The 19,048-nt window shown below is 46.0% G+C and overlaps 1 protein-coding gene across 1 annotated transcript in view; it reads right to left on the minus strand.

The window, feature by feature from the left end:
- CARD10 (caspase recruitment domain family member 10) overlaps positions 1-19,048 on the minus strand; it is a 260,351-nt gene that overhangs the window by 15,393 nt on the left and 225,910 nt on the right. The window contains exons 17-20 of the mRNA XM_085601364.1: positions 13,942-14,182; positions 12,488-12,560; positions 7,835-7,916; positions 1,328-1,489 (exon numbers count right to left, since the gene is read on the minus strand). Coding sequence (XP_085457490.1) covers positions 1,328-1,489; positions 7,835-7,916; positions 12,488-12,560; positions 13,942-14,182 — 558 coding nt within the window. The remainder of the gene's footprint in view (positions 1-1,327; positions 1,490-7,834; positions 7,917-12,487; positions 12,561-13,941; positions 14,183-19,048) is intronic.

Genomic DNA, 19,048 nt, shown 5'->3' on the forward strand with positions numbered 1-19,048 from the left:
ACATGACATGATTTTATCGATGTGAAAATCCATAGATATCTATTGTAATTTGTTTGTCACCCAACATGCTCTTGTATGCGCATCACAATAGTATTAAATTCAAGCTTAAATATACTTTCTCACTAGTATATACAACAAAGAATAGGTTTTCTGTTACATACCAAAGTTGAGAGGTTGGAGTGAAAACACAAAAATGTATGAGAATGTGTTGAACCTTCAATCACCCCAAAATTCAGGTGACTCCATGTGCTGTGCCTAGGCCTAGCCATGGACACGCCCTCCAGAACACAGAATATTCCAATCATCCTACTCTTACAAAATTCAACTTTGTAATGATGTAAGCCTTCAAGCGGGATAGTTATCTCTTTATTTCAACACTCCAGGTTAGGGAGGCAGCTGTGAGCTACATCAAACTTGAGATCCTCTCCCATCCTCTTTGCAGAAGAATTGAGCAGTGGGTTATATTGATTCCGATCGCATACCAGACATTTCTTATACAACAGACCACTCCTTTCTCTCAAGGAATCTCCCAGATAACTGCAGGATTTGCATGCAAAAAATGTCCTCCCCAGGAGGGATAATTTCAGGAGCCTGGCAGTCCCACCACAAAGAGTCTGTCTGTCTGTTTGTCATCTATCTACAGACCTCTTTCTACTGCCTGACATATCACCTTGAATAACAAGCACATATGTATGCAAACAGTGGCTTTAACACACTCCTTTCATCACCTCCATATCCCAACATGAAATCCTCCCAGCTCCTGATCGCTCCTCAAAGACAACATTTGCGCATACAAACAAGATGTGGGTCCAACTGGGAACTTGATGCGTCGTCTTTCTCCTCTGTTCCCACAGACAGGAATATGGCACCGCCCTGGGGTGGCAGTGCCCACAGATCAGGTGCAGAGAATAATTCAGATCATTGGTGCTAACTCCCTTATTATGGCACCCAGACATCAATCTAATTCACCCTTTCCAGACAACTCACTGTTTTGATTCTGTAGACCCCACCACCCCATATTCCAGCTGTCAAGCAGTGAAACAGGAGCCCCATCGAGCAGCATGTGAACACATGTCAAGGGCATGAAAATCCTTGCTGAATCCATCTTAGAGACTGACATCCATTTTAAACATGTCTCCCTCAGCCAACATTGAAAAGGCACAATGTGTTTCAAGTCAATTGAAAAGTACATTTGTATACATGTGTCGAGCAGTAAAGCTGTAGGCATTCCATATGCACTGTGCTCAGCAATACCAGAGTCCACCAGGAATGTCCAGCAGTCGTGGAAAGACATGAGGCCCGCGGTAATGCACAACTTATGTCTTACCGGATGGACAGAAGTCAAAGTCGAGGCTGGATGCGGGCATCTCCAGGAAGCAGCGGATGAGTCCTCGTGCCAGGGAGCAGGGTGAGAAGATGACGGGCCGGCAGGTCTGAGCCCGGTGTGGCCAGAGGATGCTGTACGGCGTTGGTGCCGATTTCTTTTCACCTGGAAAAGACAAATGTGGACGTCACTCCCCACCCGACGAGAGGAAAGCTCTACTCTCCCACCAGCATCGCCACGCGACTGGTGCACCAGAGCCATCCCCAATCGGGTCACCTCTGCAATCTAGATTCGTTTTTAACACAATACACGTGGATGCTGCTTCCAGAAATATGTACGAATCAATTTATCGATTTAAAGAAACCTCATATTTGAAGCATTAGATCTGCTTCATCTGGTATTAAGAGCTCATCAATGTGTTTTGGTTGCATTACAGTAATAATAATATTAACAATAATAAGAAGAATTATTATCACTATTAATATTGTTATTATTATTATAATCATCATCACTATTATTTGTAGGAGTGGAAATGGCAGAAGTAGCAACAGGAATGCTTACAGTAGTAAAGCTGTTTATGATCAGTAGTTAATGTAGTAATTTATACAGTAGCAGCAGTGCTTGATTTGTAAAAGAAAGAGTGCCAGTACCTGACTCTCTGCTCATAAGCCTGTGGCCGGTGCAATTAAATGTTGACACACCGAATACCAAAACTGCGTAGACTTGAACCCGCCTCACGCCTCTTTAATCCACTACCAGACACTCCCTGCCCATTTATCGAACCGTGGCATGTTTGACCTTTCTCCCTTTGTGACAATTTTTCTATCTTTCTCCTATTCCCGCCTTTCCGATTTGTGTTTTCCCCCAAATTAAGCATTGATAACAGTTATAATAATAGGTGTGTTGGTAGTAGTAATGATAGGTGGAGCAGAAGCTAAATTAAAAGCACATTCAGCAATAACAGTAGTAGTGATGGCAGTTGGATAGTAACTAGAGTAATAATGCCTGTAGTAGTAAAGGTAGTAGTAGTACTAGTTATAGTCGGCCTGTTTGCTCAGCTAGTAATGCCTGCAACAGTGGAATTAATCATTGAGTAGTAGTTAGAGCAGCAACAACTGCAGTAGTGACAGTAGTATTGGTAGTGATAGTTGTTGTAGCAATTAAAGTATTAGCAAATTTAGTAGTTTCAGTGACAATAGTTGCAGTAGAAGTGGTAGTAGAAGTGGTAGTTGGTAGTAGCAATAGTTATTAGTGGCAGCAATAGGTAAATAGGTAAAACAATAACTAGAACAGCAATGCCTCTATAGAAACAACATTAATACAGTTGCAGTGTCAGCGTGAGTATTAACGACTTAAGAAACCCTCACCCTGACTACAAAAGACGCGAAAGCCCAGCGTCTGTCAGAAGATAATATCTCCTGAGGCGGAAGCCGGGTGCTTTACTTAGCGAGCACTTGTTTTTTAAAACCTTTGAAAGTCACGATTGTAATGTGTTGTTTTTAATAACTGAGAGGTACGATAGAAGTGTGTTGATTTCAAGAACTCACCGTCCTGACACTCAGTCTCCCGACCACAGCCACGCAACGGACCATAGCGCTGCCGAGGTGAAATCGGACAAACAACTCTTGCCGCCATTCCCGGCTCACCCTAGGGCCACGCCCCTTTTCAGAGGCCACGCCCCTCACCCTGACTACAAAAGACGCGAAAGCCCAGCGTCTGTCAGAAGATAATATCTCCTGAGGCGGAAGCCGGGAGCTTTACTTAGCTTTACTTAGCGAGCACTTGTTTTTTAAAACCTTTGAAAATCACGATTGTAATGTGTTGTTTTTAATAACTGAGAGGTACGATAGAAGTGTGTTGATTTCAAGAACTCACCGTCCTGACACTCAGTCTCCCGACCTCAGCCACGCAACGGACCATAGCGCTGCCGAGGTGAAATCAGACAAACAACTCTTGCCGCCATTCCCGGCGCACCCTAGGGCCACGCCCCTTTTCAGAGGCCACGCCCCTCACCCTGACTACAAAAGACGCGAAAGCCCAGCATCTGTCAGAAGATAATATCTCCTGAGGCGGAAGCCGGGAGCTTTACTTAGCTTTACTTAGCGAGCACTTGTTTTTTAAAATCTTTGAAAGTCACGATTGTAATGTGTTGTTTTTAATAACTGAGAGGTACGATAGAAGTGTGTTGATTTCAAGAACTCCCCGTCCTGACACTCAGTCTCCCGACCACAGCCACGCAGCGGACCATAGCGCTGCCGAGGTGAAATCGGACAAACAACTCTTGCCGCCATTCCCGGCGCACCCTAGGGCCACGCCCCTTTTCAGAGGCCACGCCCCTCACCCTGACTACAAAAGACGCGAAAGCCCAGCGTCTGTCAGAAGATAATATCTCCTGAGGCGGAAGCCGGGAGCTTTACTTAGCGAGCACTTGTTTTTTAAAACCTTTGAAAGTCACGATTGTAATGTGTTGTTTTTAATAACTGAGAGGTACGATAGAAGTGTGTTGATTTCAAGAACTCCCCGTCCTGACACTCAGTCTCCCGACCACAGCCACGCAGCGGACCATAGCGCTGCCGAGGTGAAATCGGACAAACAACTCTTGCCGCCATTCCCGGCGCACCCTAGGGCCACGCCCCTTTTCAGAGGCCACGCCCCTCACCCTGACTACAAAAGACGCGAAAGCCCAGCGTCTGTCAGAAGATAATATCTCCTGAGGCGGAAGCCGGGAGCTTTACTTAGCGAGCACTTGTTTTTTAAAACCTTTGAAAGTCACGATTGTAATGTGTTGTTTTTAATAACTGAGAGGTACGATAGAAGTGTGTTGATTTCAAGAACTCACCGTCCTGACACTCAGTCTCCCGACCACAGCCACGCAACGGACCATAGCGCTGCCGAGGTGAAATCGGACAAACAACTCTTGCCGCCATTCCCGGCGCACCCTAGGGCCACGCCCCTTTTCAGAGGCCACGCCCCCCGTCCCGGCGTCCACTCCCTATAAATTATGTGCATGTTTCGAACGCGCAGCGGGGGAGGCGCAGCGGGCGCGACGTTTGCGCGCCGAAGGCGCGCCTAAGGCAAGCCCGACTGCGCCCGTCCGCGCCCGCTCCGTGCCTAGGGCCAGCCATGCTGTTAATCCTCAACTCGCGCAGAGACTTACATGGACCAGGTCACAGCTTTTAGACATTGGTAAGAGGTCTTGCACTCCCGCCACCATTTGCAACCTCCCTCTTCCTAGCCCACCTCCATACAAATGTCATAACTGCCAGTTTACTCTGCGCCCCAACTGGACTTGCCCCCTGGGCTTTACAACTAGTCTACCCTCTCCCATCAAAACTTACTCAATGGGATTGGTGAACTGTCGCTCATTACCCTGCCACGCCAGTGATATCTGGCTACTACTATCTTCCACCTCCTGGGATGCACTATTTCTAACTGAGACTTGGATAAAAGACTCCTCCAACCCAGACATATCTCTTGCCGTACCCACCGGCTACCACTTCACTGGAATACGCCGTGAAGGCTCCAAAACAGGAGGGGGAATCGCAGTAATTTTAAAAAACTACCTGAACATCACTTCTAGGAAAATTACGAATATAAAGCCCATTGAAGCATTATACTTCTCGGTCACGGACTCTACATCAGCCATTGCTTCAGGGATCTTGGTTTACTACCCCCCTAACACCCCCCAATCTGCCATCTCTGAACTACTGGCCATCACCGCAGATCTCTCTATCAAACATCCCCACTTCATGGTACTGGGAGACTTCAACCTCCACGTTGATATAAGCAGCTGCAACCGCGCCTCCCATTTCCTAGAATCCATGGAAAACCTCAATCTGATACAAAAAGTTAAGGGCCCTACTCATACTGCAGGACAGACCCTTGACCTTATCTTTTCAAACCATGAAAAACTAAAAATCCTTCAAACCCTGCCTCTGACATGGTCTGACCATTTTCTAATTCCATTTGAGGTATCCTCAACTCAAATTGTCAAAAAGGAGTCTGCCATTAGAACACAAGGCAGAAAATGGCACAAGATATCATGTTCTACCATAGAACAACATTTCCATAACAGACTAAACCCGCTCCCTGACGATCTCAACGAAGCGGTTCTCATATTTAGCAATGATCTCACAACTGCTATTGAGAAATTAGCCCCGTTACAAACCCTCACCTCCCGCAGACAAAAACCGTCAGCCCCCTGGTTCACTCAGGAACTAAGAGAACACAGAAGTAAGTGCAAAAAGATAGAACGACAGTGGCGGCAGGCCTATGACCCAGAAGCCAAAGCTCATTACAGACAAACCCTCAAGGAGTTTCGTAAACTTAAACGTAACTCCATGCGCTCCTATTTCGCGGACACCATTGCAAAGACAAAAAACTCTTCCAAAGTCCTTTTTAATATTGTAAAAGACTTTATCAATCCCAGTGCTATATCCACCTCAGTCCCCCCTTCCCAAGCACTGAGTGAAAATATATCAGACTTCTTCGGAAAAAAAATATCCAACATTGCGGAAACTATTCTTCAGAACGCTACCAATACCACCAAGGAACCTGTCGTTATCAGCAAGCATGCATTTACCGTTTTCCACCCTCTCACTAAGGAGCATGCCCTGAACCTATTCGTGAAATGTAAATCCGGCTCTCCTTTGGATCCAGCCCCGGCCTTAATTATGAACGAAATAGCCCCTCTAATTATCGATCCCCTCCTTGAAATATGGAACTCTTCCCTTCTCTCAGGTATGGTCCCTTCCGCTTGGAAACAAGCTATGCTTATTCCAATCCAAAAAAAAACTGGCATCGACCCCTCCTGCTTAAGCAATTACCGGCCAATCTCACTCCTGCCCAAGCCCGCTAAAGTGCTTGAGAAAGCAGTTCAAGAGCAACTATCCTACTACCTTGAATCCAACTCTTTATTTCATGATTGCCAATATGGATTCAGACCGGACTTTAGTAGTCAGCTCTTCTTGAGGTATCCGAGTTGATTCGAGAATGCACGGATAGGGAAGAGGAGGCCATGCTGGTCCTCCTCGACCTATCCGCAGCATTCGATACCATCTCCCATGACACACTACTGACTCGTCTGCAAGAGGTAGGTGTCAGCGGAACTCCCCTCACCTGGATCAAATCTTTCCTCACAAACAGATTCCAACAGGTGATGCTGGGTTCTTTCCTCTCTACCAAGAAACCACTGATCTGGGGCGTTCCGCAAGGTTCTGCTCTCAGTCCGCTTTTATTCAATGTATATTTAAAACCTCTAGCAAAAGTGATCGAATCATGGGGTGTCAAAGTAACCTTTTACGCCGATGACACCCAACTAGTGTTTCTCCTTCAAAGACCACTCCGAAAAATCTTTCCATAACTTTCGCCAATGCATGGTGAATATTGCCTCTTGGATGTCGGCTAATAACTTAAAACTTAATACGGACAAGACTGAGGTCCTATTTTTTTATCAAAAATCCCCCACACCCCCCACCCTCTGGTGGCCGACTGAGCTCCACCCTCCCCCGGACCCAGTTCAAACTGCCCGTAACCTGGGCTTCCAATTTGACACTGCCCTCTCCTGCAAGACACAAATTAATAAAGTTACCTCAGCTTGCTTTGGAAAGCTTCGCATGATAAAAAAAATCATCCCATACTTACCAATAGACTCTCGTAAAACAGTTGTCCATTCTCTCATCACAGCTCACTTGGACTACGCAAATAGTCTATATGTAGGTGCCCCGGCGTACCTCATAAACCAACTTCAGAGAGTCCAGAACGCAGCAGCCAGGCTGATCTGCAACATCCCTTACCGCCACTCCATTTCCCCCCATTTGATCAAGCTTCATTGGCTCCCAGTGAGACTCCGCATTCAATTTAAAGCCTTAATCCTGGCTTTCAGAGCTATGAATGATCGAGGCCCTCTTTACCTGCGCCATAGAATTAAACTCCCACAAGCCTCCCGAAACCTCAGATCCAACCACCTCCGCCTGATGATCAGCCCCCGTTTTCGCCTGGCCCGCACAGGAGGTAGAGGCTTTGCAGTGACCACCTCCAAACTGTGGAACCAGCTTCCCACAGAGCTAAGATTCTTGACGTCAGAGCCCCTATTCCGAAAAAAACTCAAGACCTGGCTCTTCTCCCTCCTCTAAATTATCAAATCCCCACATCATCTCACGGACCCTTTGAGAGGTAATATCTTCAGCGCCGGGACACCTCCGCTGGAGGTAGCTGAGCGCTCTACAAACTACTAAATAAATAAATAAATAAATAAATAAATAAATAAATAAATAAGAAACAGCAATGGTAGTTGGATTAACAGCTAATGTAGTAACTAAAGTAGAAGTATTATTAGTAGAGTATAGTTATTAATCATAGTAGTGGATTTAGTGATAACCGTAGCAACTAGAGTAGAACATATACACATAGACACAGATGAGGATGACAGGTACCATAACCACAGCTGCACTCCAATTATGCACACCTTCTGGAAGAGAACGGCCCATCTTGGATTGCCTCTATGCTCACCTTGGCCACTGGAAGTTGTGACTGACTCTGAATCATTTTTGCTGTCCACCGGTTTGTCCTTCTCTCTGGGGCTGGCCTTCTTCTGCTCAGAGAGATTTAAGGAAGACATAGAAGAATGCGATAAATTAAATTATGATGAGCCAACTCCCAGAACCACAATCCCCTCTTTGATTTTGGGAGGAGTGGAGTTAGTGCACACTGGTACTAGTAGATATTACCACCATTGTGCAAACAGGAAGCCTTCAAGGCTCTTCTGTGTGAATAACATGATTTGAGAATTGTGCCTCCATTGTTATGTCTGCTTTGCTTAGATCAATGACTTGTGAATTCCTTTTATATTTCCTGTTGGACTTGGCTCTCTCTGCAGGGTCACCCCCAAAATGTTTTGCCTTCATTCGTCCTGTTTTCTGTAGCCTTTTTCATTGGCTTTAAGGACTCCGTGCACTTTATCACTCCTAACCAGTGCTAAAGTACTTGTGTTCTCTCTCTTTAGACATTGTAAAATTGGCCCACATTCAATTGGCACATTTGATTTACTTCTAAGAACCTAGTAAAGTGACACTACCCATACCCAGGTCCTGTGAATTACATTCTACTAGTGGGTAGCAGCACTGGTTGTGCCGCCCACTAAAAGCAGCCTTTTAAGACATAACTCAGGCCTGCCATTGCAGCCACTGTGCAGTTTTCAACTGCCATTTTGACCTGGCAAAATAAACCTTTTGCCAGGCCTAAACGTTCCTTTTTAATACATATATCACCCCTGGAGTAGGTTAAGTTTTACATGTCCTGGTAGTGAAAAACTCCTATATTTGTTATATCACTACTCTAAGGCCTTTATCTTCAATTGGATAACATTGGGTTACCTGATTACATCTAATAAGTGATAAGTTGTAGGAATGTCATGTTTACACTCACATAAATTGTAATTTAAAAGCCTCTTTAATGGTAAAGTCAGATTTTAAGTCACAATTCTGAGAATGCCACTTTTAGAAAGTTTCACATACAACTCAAGATCCAGTGGTGACGTTACTTCACAAAATCATTATTTTATATTTGTGATCATGGAACTCAATTAACGTGGTCACCATTTTTCTTGCAACAGATCATTATTAATTTTTTGGGTATCTGCTATAGACATAGAAACCCCAAAACATTTTTTTTTTACTTCAAAGCGTATGTGACATAAAAGCAAACAACATAATATATTAAACAGTGAATGGACACAAATTTTAGAAAGTTGCCATTTTCTTCTCCTAACCGTTTAATGCCTGCAGCCTCTGTCCTGAGTCACATGACTGGGTGTAGTTGGCAGTTGGCCTTTGCGTTTTCCTCCCAGGCAGTGAAGAAAAAGGGAACTAGATGGGAGGGACGGAGTTGTTCCCTGCCCCAATTAAATTTCAATGGGACTGCCTCCAGCATGCTCACAAAGAACCTGACACCAGCATATTGTCACACTAGACCCCTTGGAGCCAGGGAAGGGAAGGGAATTCCAGAGACGGGAGAAATCCAGAAGTTTCTCCCACTTCAAAGCTGGCACCTGGTATAAATTTTGGACACTCAGACCAGCTCTTCGCTACACTCCTGGACTTGTGGATACTGCAAAAGAAGGACTGCCCTGCTGCTTTAGGCCTGCCCTGGTCTTAGAGAAGGAAGACTGGATCTGCTCTCTTTATCCCAGCTGAGTGACTCCAAGGATCAGGTGGCTGGCCTCCTGTTCTGAGCTACAGGTATACAATAAGCTCTAGAGGCATCCCTGCAACTGCCCAGCTGACCGGCGGCACTGGACATACAACTGGACCAGCTTGATCCTTGCTGGCCTCTGCTGGAGTGAGGTCCTGATCCCCTAGAGGTGACTCCCCAGGTCCTGGATCCTTGGCTAGCATCAGTTGAGCTCTTTCTGCATTGAAAAGGAGAAATCCTGAAGTTTGGTGCTCTTCGCGACTGTGAATGGGCCCTTTTGCGCCAAAACCTCACTGCCTGTGATGACCACTAACATGAAGTTCCGGTGGACCAGGCTCTTCACACTACAGCGACCACCAGTGATGATCTGCAATACGAGATCTGCACTTTGTGCGAAAGTGTCGACAGCCCGTAGTACCGCCGACGCGAAGCTCCAGCAATGACCGTCCACGGCACCTGACATCATATTCGCACTACAGCAATGACTATCCACTGCGCTCTCCCTGCTTCTTGCAGCCTCCCCCACTACAAACATGACTTTTTGCCCTGGACTTTGAGAAGGTAACTTTTTCAGTGAGACTAACCGGGTCACAGTAGAGAGCCCACATTCCATAGCAGTCAGCCTGAACTTGTGACTTTCCCCGGGTCTAGCACAACCAGATAACCGCAAGTTGCACCTTGTGCTCCTAAGCTCTACACTTACTTAAACTTTGAAATTGCATATCTCCGGTTTTACTGATTGAATGTTTGTTGTTTTAGTTCATTTTATTTATTATATATTGCTTTAGTTTTCTAAAGTGGTGTGGGATTTTTCTTGTGGTGTGTTTTCTCTTTTTTAGTGTTTGTGTGTTGCATAAATACTTTACACATTGCCTCTAAGATATGTCTGACTGCTTTTTTTGCCACGCTACCAGAGGGTTAAGCACAGGTTAATTTAGTGACTTTTGTGGTTCTCACTGACAGGGATTTGTGGTTGAGAAGGGTTAACAAGCCCCTCAATTAAAAAATACATTTCTCATAGTTCCCCTGTCATTGCTTTGCTTCTTTTGTTTTTATTCTAATGTTTCTTAAGCAAATACTACAGCGCTCCAGGCAGTGCCAGCGGGTCGCTTGCTTGCCACTCATTTAATCTGTAGTGCACCATATGGGACATGCCCACTGCCTCTAATTCAGGAAACCAATATGGAATGCTGTTCTCCATAGTGTATTGTTGTTTTATCATTCTAAGATGACCAACACATTGGTTCTAAATTTGGACTTTAAAACAATGATGGACTATTTACAAAACATCTGAAAGATGGATATCTTCCGCTATGTTTAGTTTGTTTTTGCAAGCATGGGCCTGCTGCGTTTAGGTGGCAGCATAATTTCTTTTTTCTGCATACATTTTCTTTGCTTGCATTGTTGAGTTTGTGCGTTTTTACTGTGGTTGTGTCAGAGGGTGAATGCAAAAATAAGTAAGTGGATGGATTAATGGATTCATAACTACAAATATGAATGACACAGTGCATATATGTGCCTCAACCCATTAATGGCATAAAAGGCACTTTCATTCATAAGCCAGGCCTATTAGCATTGCCATTGTTTGTTTTTATTTTAAGCGCCTGTTGTGACATCCTTGTCATTTAATGCTTTTGGGGCGGTGAGCTTGGGCACTAAGAAGATGGATTCAGATTCAAAACACATGTACACACAAACACGCACACAACACACACACTGAAAGGCAGAAGGTTATGGAATATGTGCTTTTTAGAAAGGAAATACTTCTGCCTGGGATGTCTGCCTCACTTCTTTACTGGGTGAGAGCACATTAGAGAGCATGTGATCTACATTGAAAGAGTGACTGTCTTGGTGCAACTCTCTCAAGCTGTTTCTGAGGTTCCCTTAGCTTTTAAACAGGCTTCTCAGCTTTCACGGAGGGCGTTGCAATCACTGACTTCACCCTACCAAGTTCAGCTATGGGCCTCTCTGGAAAGATCTAGAGCACAAGTACTGATATTAGGCCTAGCTGAACTTTGAATAACACCAGCATAATGCACATAATTTAGGGAATTTCACTTTTTGCTTTTTACATGAAATTCCTCAAATTATGCCAGTTTGCTTAAATAATGGAGATTCACAGTAAAATTTTGCAGCAAACTTGTGAACACCAGAACATAAGCTACTGTTGTTTGCAGTGCTTTTCCTTAAATGCGTCCTCATTTTCCATTAAAATATAGTGCAACATGACAGATTTGTATTTGGCATAATTACACATAATTTTGTGTAATTTTGGCAACATTTATTGTAAGTACGCCATGCAAATGATGTGAATTTCGCACACCCCTAACTGAGATGCAATCCAAAATGGGCTGCTTCTGAGAAGGGGCAAAAGGGGGAAGTCAGAGGCTCATAGGTCCTTCATTGCCCCATGCTAAAGCCTGGCGCCAAGCAGCTGCTGCAGTGCAAGCTGCCAGGGGAACACTAGGCACAGTTCTCCTCAGCCCACAGAATAATGGCTAGGTTGGGTGAAAATCATCAGCACGTGCATCCTTCTCCGGCTTAGATATTGACCATCAGGCGCGCAACACCCATTGGACTCAAAGGGCTTCAGCCCCCCCCCCCCCCCCCCCGTCGTGTGTGACAGCCCGGGATGAGACCGCTTCCCGGGCACCCACACAGCCGCACCCGAGCACTTCACAGGTCTTTAAAAGACAATTTGCACGTTAATGAGGCCTTGCTGTTGTTTCACCCCTTCTAAGAGCCCCTGCAGCTCCACTCTGCCTATTGCTTAAAGATTCATCCCCCCCCGAAATCAGCCCCACTCTGCCTATTGCTTAAAGATTCAGCCCACGCCCCCGACATTTTTTCTTAGCCCTCCCCCCCGAAATTTGGCTCTGGTTGCGCCTCTGTTGACCATCATAAGTGGATAAGATGTGCTTGACATTGCCTCACAGCTAAGAGCTACAAGGTGGGATCTGGTTTTCATCTTACATTGTTACGGAGGATCTTTTGCATTCGTCCAGAGATTCCCTGGCCCTGTTGACAGAGTAGAATCTGTTGAGCCCTGTAAGTGAAAAATATACCAGGATGAGATCGAGCACCACTCCAAAAGTAATCCTTAAGAGTCACTATACTGAGCAAACATGGTGTCTGGAGATCACATAGTCATTCACCTCAGCCCCTTGGTGGCATTACAAGTATCCTGGTGTTGCCTGACCCTAAATAACTTGAAGCTTGTGAGGATTGCTGATTTTGTGAAAAGTGAGATTTGTAAACTGTTGATGATATTCTGCATATAACATATTGGTAAATATCAGAACACTAGGATAGCCAATTTGGGGGCATATCAACAACAACCGGCGATAATTATCGCTAAGCGCACTTAGCGCTAGGATAATTATCGCCGGCTAGCGTGGATTTTTATCGCTGAGATAGCGTGCTATTAGCAACGCTTATCTCAAAAGCGATAAAAATCCTCACGCTAACTGCCTAACGTGAGATTATTGCTGAAAACCCAGCGATAATCTCACGTTAGCTTGTTGATAGGGACTCACAAACTTAGCCATGATATCCACCTCCCATAGGATATCATGGCTAAGTCAGTCCTGAAGCAGGCGTACGGAAAGTAGCGATAACAGGGGTTATCGCTACTTTTCCTGCCGCTATGCTTCATAGCGTGGGGCTTGATGATAGGAGAAATGTCGCTTAGCGACCTTTCTCCTATCATGTCAGGTCAGTAACGCCCACTTTGCATCTCATTAGAGATGCAAAGCTGGGCGTTAGGAATCCCCATGCTAAAGCAAGGTTTCACGCGATAGCGTGACCTTGCTAATTAGGCGATAAAATTATCGCCGCTTTTCGGCCGAAAACGGCCGCTAAAGCGGCGATAATTTATAATCGCCTCCTTGTAAATATGCCCCTTTGTGTCAGAAGTGGGATACTTTTGTTGAAATACAAGTACAGTCCTTTGTGCACTGAAAGCAGCTCAGCTTGGAGTTTGTTTGGATTTGTGGTGCAGTGGGGCTATGGGTATTCCAGAGAAGGCTCGACTCAGTCTTGATAGTTTAATAAAGTATTTAGATGTTTTCTCAAGCACAGTCATTTTGAGCTGCTGAGGCCTGAGTTTGTCATTTGTGTTACCACTTCCGGGTTTGTCTTTTCTGTCCGGTGGTCACTAACAAGTTCCCAGCCGGTTGAGGACCCTGCATTGTATTTCAATATGGTCAAACTGTGAGGGGTTTTTGATTATGGATCACAACCCCACAATAAAGAATGACTGTGGTGTAATAGGCGTTTGTGGGAAAAGCCTCCATGAAACAGCTCATCTCAGTTTCATTTAGAAGACGTACAGACTTGTCTTGGTCCTCAAACGTGATCAGTCCATGGAGACAAAGGGCAGCAAGTCTACTCTATACGAATCAATAAATAAATAGATGAGTGACAACCTGCTGTAATTCGGGATGGTTCCTTGGGTGAGATCCATCTTAGTTAAGGCATCTACACGGGCACCAAACCACTGAAACCGCCCTCGGAACATGGTGTCAGTGACATGCAGAATGTCCCGGCTCTTCACACGCAAAGCCTGATGGTCACGGGAATCCCGGATGTCAAGGTTGGCACGGACATAAAAGGAATCTCCCATTGGCTGTGAGCCTCCATTCACCTCCTGCATCAGCACTTCATAACCTGTGGTGCAAGAAGACAATCAATGCGGCATATCGGCCATGTGTGGTAGCTGTAAAGTGCACCTACCTTCATAGACTGCTGTATCCCATTTTCAGTTGCAATTCGTGTAACTCTACTGTGTGTATAATCACAATAAAACGATCAGTACCAAATGAGCTGGGCATAGCCAGCAAGTTACAAATGGGCCTGTCTGTGTTAATGTTACAGTGTTGCCGCCACTGAGGCTACTATAAATGCTCTGTACACAAAATTAAAATGTATTTCTTGTGGATACTTCTGCCTGTTGATTCCTCACCTGTAGAAAAAGTGCAGGCATCAGATTAAATCTGGAACTTCAAAGTTCTCATACCGTCGATAGGGGGCGCTGGCTTTATATCGGTCCTGAAAGTGTCCTCTGGTGATGTTATGGAAGCCATACAAGCCCCAGAATAACAATGTAATTCCCTTTTTTTCCCGTGCTTTAAATGCAGATCCAGAGCTCACTCTAAGGAGTTTTTGTCTGACAAAAAAATAAAAACACCGTACCACGTACAGGTTCAAACCCTGTAGGAATTGTGAAGGACAGATGTCAATAGCCTACCCCCGCTCTGTTTGTCTTTGGTGCCTGGGGTCGGACCACACCCGGGCCTGTGCTTTCTGTCAAAGAATGCACTCTAAGGCCATACCAGAGGAGTAGGGAAAACTCTTTATGGCCAGGGCTAGGGATGACAGTCGATGCCACAAACATTTGAGGCTTTGCTCCATGTCCCCATCTTCATCTTCTGGGGGCAAAAAGAACAAGCGCACAAAGTGTAAGAAATGCTCCGAAGGTAAGTCACCTCATCAATTCCCATCTCCCTGAGGACGATCATCCTTGGAGCTGGAGTTAGTTGATTTGACCACTGTGATCCCCCCACCCCACCCCCTCCAAGCATTCCTGCTCAGGTGACTCCACTGGACCTAGCCCCAGATGGGCTTCAGACCTTCTCGGATATCTGAGTGCTGGGGCCTTTATGTCCGAGCTTCCGGTGCCAGCCGTTCCTGGGTTTCTGGCATCAGGTTCAGTTCTGGAAGCGTTCCTTAATGCTATGCACTCGATCTTCTCAAGGGCTTCATTGCCACCTAACGCCCCTTCAGGGCCAACAGCTCCGGAAAGATTTCAAATGTATATGCCTCTTGCTCTGAAGCCTTTCAGCGCTGCAAGAACGGTTCCAGTGCTGACACCACATTACTTCAGCCTAACTCTACGGTGTTGGATGCCACCGCCCTCGATGCGTGGATGGTGACTCTGCCTTCACCACTGCCTCCAACTACGGTGCCAGATATGTTGACACCGACGCTGCAGCCTGAGGTTGCTCTGCCGAAGCGATCCTGTAGGGATGCTAAACGTCTGCTGGAGGTAGATGAGTACAGAAATGGTCTTCATTACATTTTTGGTACAGATTCTGGACTTGCAGCCTTACAGGGATACTGGAGATCTAGACACCTCTTTTGAGCCAGCTGTGGACTTCGTCACTGGTGCTCAAGTGCCTGAAGCTGTCTCCCTTCCCAAAGCTAGGCATAAGGCAACTGAGGTGTTGGACTTTCTGCTTCCTACTACGGACAGCAAGACCATCATCCTCACCATCTACCAGCCACAGCCCGTTCAGGTAAGAGCTGTGGGGCCGTGTGGGGGGGCATTTCGACAGACGATGACGAGGGAAATTAATTATTTATCATCCTCCGTCAAAATCCTACCCCCACCCAGCCCCACCACCCCACAGCTTTTATCTGAAAGGGCCCCGCCTGCCATCTACTCCTGCAGCAGAACCTCTCCTCTCTTTCAACAAGGCCACTCATGACAGCATGAGAGACTCTCTCTTCCACCCAATGACCTACAGGCTCATTGTCTGTCGTCCTGCTCCAGATGATTCTGCCCTTCCTTTCAATCCACCCTTGCTGAAGAGTCTTGTCATACACGCTTCATGCTCCACATACCAATTAGGAGGAGCCTTTCCGACAATACCCTCTGGCAGGGAATCTAAGCACCTATAAGCTTGGGACAAAAAGTCCTTCTCCGCTGGGAGCATGGTCCTGAAATCATTATAATTATGCCATATGGCTCAGATGGTACTACTTCGTGACCCAGAAGGCATGAGGGAACATTTTCAGCAAGTAATTTATGATGGTCAAAATGTCTTCCAGCACATTACTAAATTAGGACCGGACACAGATGATTTGTTTACTTGGGCGATGGGCACCTCAGTTTCCATTCAAAGGCATGACTGGCTCCAGACATCTAACTTTTCAGCAGACATCCAGGTGAATCTTTTGGATTGGAACACACAAAGACGGGCCAGGGGAGATTTATAGACCAGCAGGAATTACCTCCCCAAGACTTAATATTAACCAGAAAATGAATTCCTGGGTCTGATAGGTAGGGGAAAACAGGAAAGAAGGGACTGGTGTCACTCAAAGTTGGGGTATTCCCTTTTCAGGATGAATTCCCTCACCCACAGAGGCCTTTTTTGGACTTGGTGGAATTTGCCAGCACACAGAGGTACGGCCCGTGAGAGTTACCCTGAGCCAAACGCCAGGGCCTAAGTTGAGGCCTTAATCCTGATGTTAGCAGGAAACTACCAGTGGATCTCTAAGTGGACCTTATTAGGACCACTGATTTTGTATTTTCGCTTCTTTGTCACATTTCTGTTTTATCCCATGAGCACATAAGCAAGTGCATTTCTCATACAGGTCCTGAAGAATGCCACAACACCTCTAAGGAGGGTCATAGGCAGAAACATGTTGACCTGCTCCTTTGAAAAGAACCAGCGGACGTAATTACGCCTGATAGGCCTATCAGCTTGTTTTTAATTCTGACCCAGGGATGCATGAATAAAGAGTATCGCGTACCTTGGAGCCAGCTTTAAGTCACATATTTCTCACTAACGCCCTGCTTTCTCTCACCACTTCGTGCTCATTTGTAAGGTATTTATTATACCTCTGAAAATATCTCTGAACTTCTCCCTCTAGAGAGGGGGTTGTAGCCCACACTGTGACTAGGCATCATGGTGTGAGGAGGTTCCCTATAATGACTCTTGCCACCTCTGGTGGGTGAGGAAATTTGTCCTGAAAAGGGAATTCCCTAATTTTGAGTGACATCAATCTCTTCATCCCTGTCTTTCCCTACCTATCAGACCCAGGAATTCATTTTGTGGTTAATCTTATGGATCTGCCATTCGACATGGCACATCTGTTTGGCGACTGGGCTGATTCAGCATTGGAGCATTTAAAGATCAGTAAAGCTATGCTGGCTCCCTTGGTCTTCAACTGTCTCCTCCCTCAAGACTCTTTTACCGTTTCCACAACTTTAAGGCTTCTAAAGAGGATCTTCCTTTCCTCACCGACAGCAACATCAACCAAAAACCCAGCAACAGCCTAACCTATTGGTCAGATGGTACTGAGGTGGATTCAGAGGAAAGGGCCGTGGATTCACCTTGCAACCTTCCCCCTCCTTCGCCTCTCCCGCACCACTAGGAAAGCAGACCTAGTTTGCTTACCCAAACCCACCCAGAGCCTGTGAGATGGCCAGTGTCCTTTTTTCTCCCAGCCTGGAAGGCCATAAATTTGGACCAGTGGGTCATCCAAATTGTGGAAAGGGGTTATACCCTTCTCTTCCTTCAGGCTACACCCCATACCCCCCTCTGCCCTTTTCTCCCCAGACCTTGCCATACTGCAACAGAAGGGAAGTGCTCATACGGAGCTAGTGCCAGAGCAGGCAATGGGCCAAAAATGTTATACACGTTACTTCCTAGTGCTCAAGAAAGTCAGTCAATCCGCATTTGATCCTGGACCTCGAGGAAATGAACTTCTTCATCAAAAACAGAAAAGTTCAGGATTCTGACCTAAGCTCAAGCACTACTGGCATTGAAATGTGGAGTCTGGAGGAGTCCTTCGATCTGCAGGATGTGTACTTCCACATCCTAACCTATGGTCACATTGGACGGATTAGCGATTTGTGGTGTGTTCTATACACTACCAATGTGTGGTGCTACCCTTTGGCTTGACATCAACACCTTGGTTCCTCACAAAGGTGATGGCATTTGTGGCGTCTCATCTCAGGAGATCGGTCATCTGAATATTTCCTGATCTGAACGAATGGCTTATCAAAGCTGGTTTGCCAGAAGTGGTGTCACGCCGTCTACAGTTGAAAGTATCCCTGTTATTCTGCATGGGATTTTCAATCAACAAGTCCAAATCTCACTTGTGGCCATCCCAATTACTCCAGTTAATGGGGTTGGTCCTGGGCACCACTCTCCTCCATGCCTTTTGCCCTCTGCAAAGGACCGGAGACATTCAGGAAATGGTTTCATCTTCCCAGCAAGGTGTGAGAGTTCCAGTCCTGAGAGTCCTAAGATTACTAGATCTGCTAGATTCCTGCATTCTTCTAGTCACATGTGCATGTTGGCTCATGAAGGTAGGGGCTGCTCCTCCGCTAAGAGGAGCTTCGACCCACTGCTTTAAAACAGTGCAAAGTAAAAATAAAGTGATAATAACAGCCGTCCGTTATTATCATTTTATTTTTACTATTGGAGTTGCGCTGCAGAGCAGACACGTTTATAGGGCAATGCGGGCCGGCTTTCCCTGACGTCGGGGCCGGAGTAGGAGTGGTGGCTGCACCTAAAGTGTGCATGAAGGTTTGGCCGGCCATCTCGGGCTGGCCACTCTGTCATGCGTACTGTGCATGTTCTCCATAGGCTGCATTTGCTGACTTAGTAGAGAACATGCCCAGCCTCCAAGCCCCTGTCTGAAAGCCGAGCCACAGGACTCAGACCAATCACAGCTCTGCTTAAGGCGGCATTGTGATTGGTCAGGGGATTCTGGGAGGCTGGGTGCTTACTGCTGGAGAAG

The sequence above is a fragment of the Triturus cristatus genome, chromosome 4_2 (genome assembly GCF_964204655.1).
Source record: "Triturus cristatus chromosome 4_2, aTriCri1.1, whole genome shotgun sequence".
Classification (NCBI taxonomy): Eukaryota; Metazoa; Chordata; class Amphibia; order Caudata; family Salamandridae; genus Triturus; species Triturus cristatus.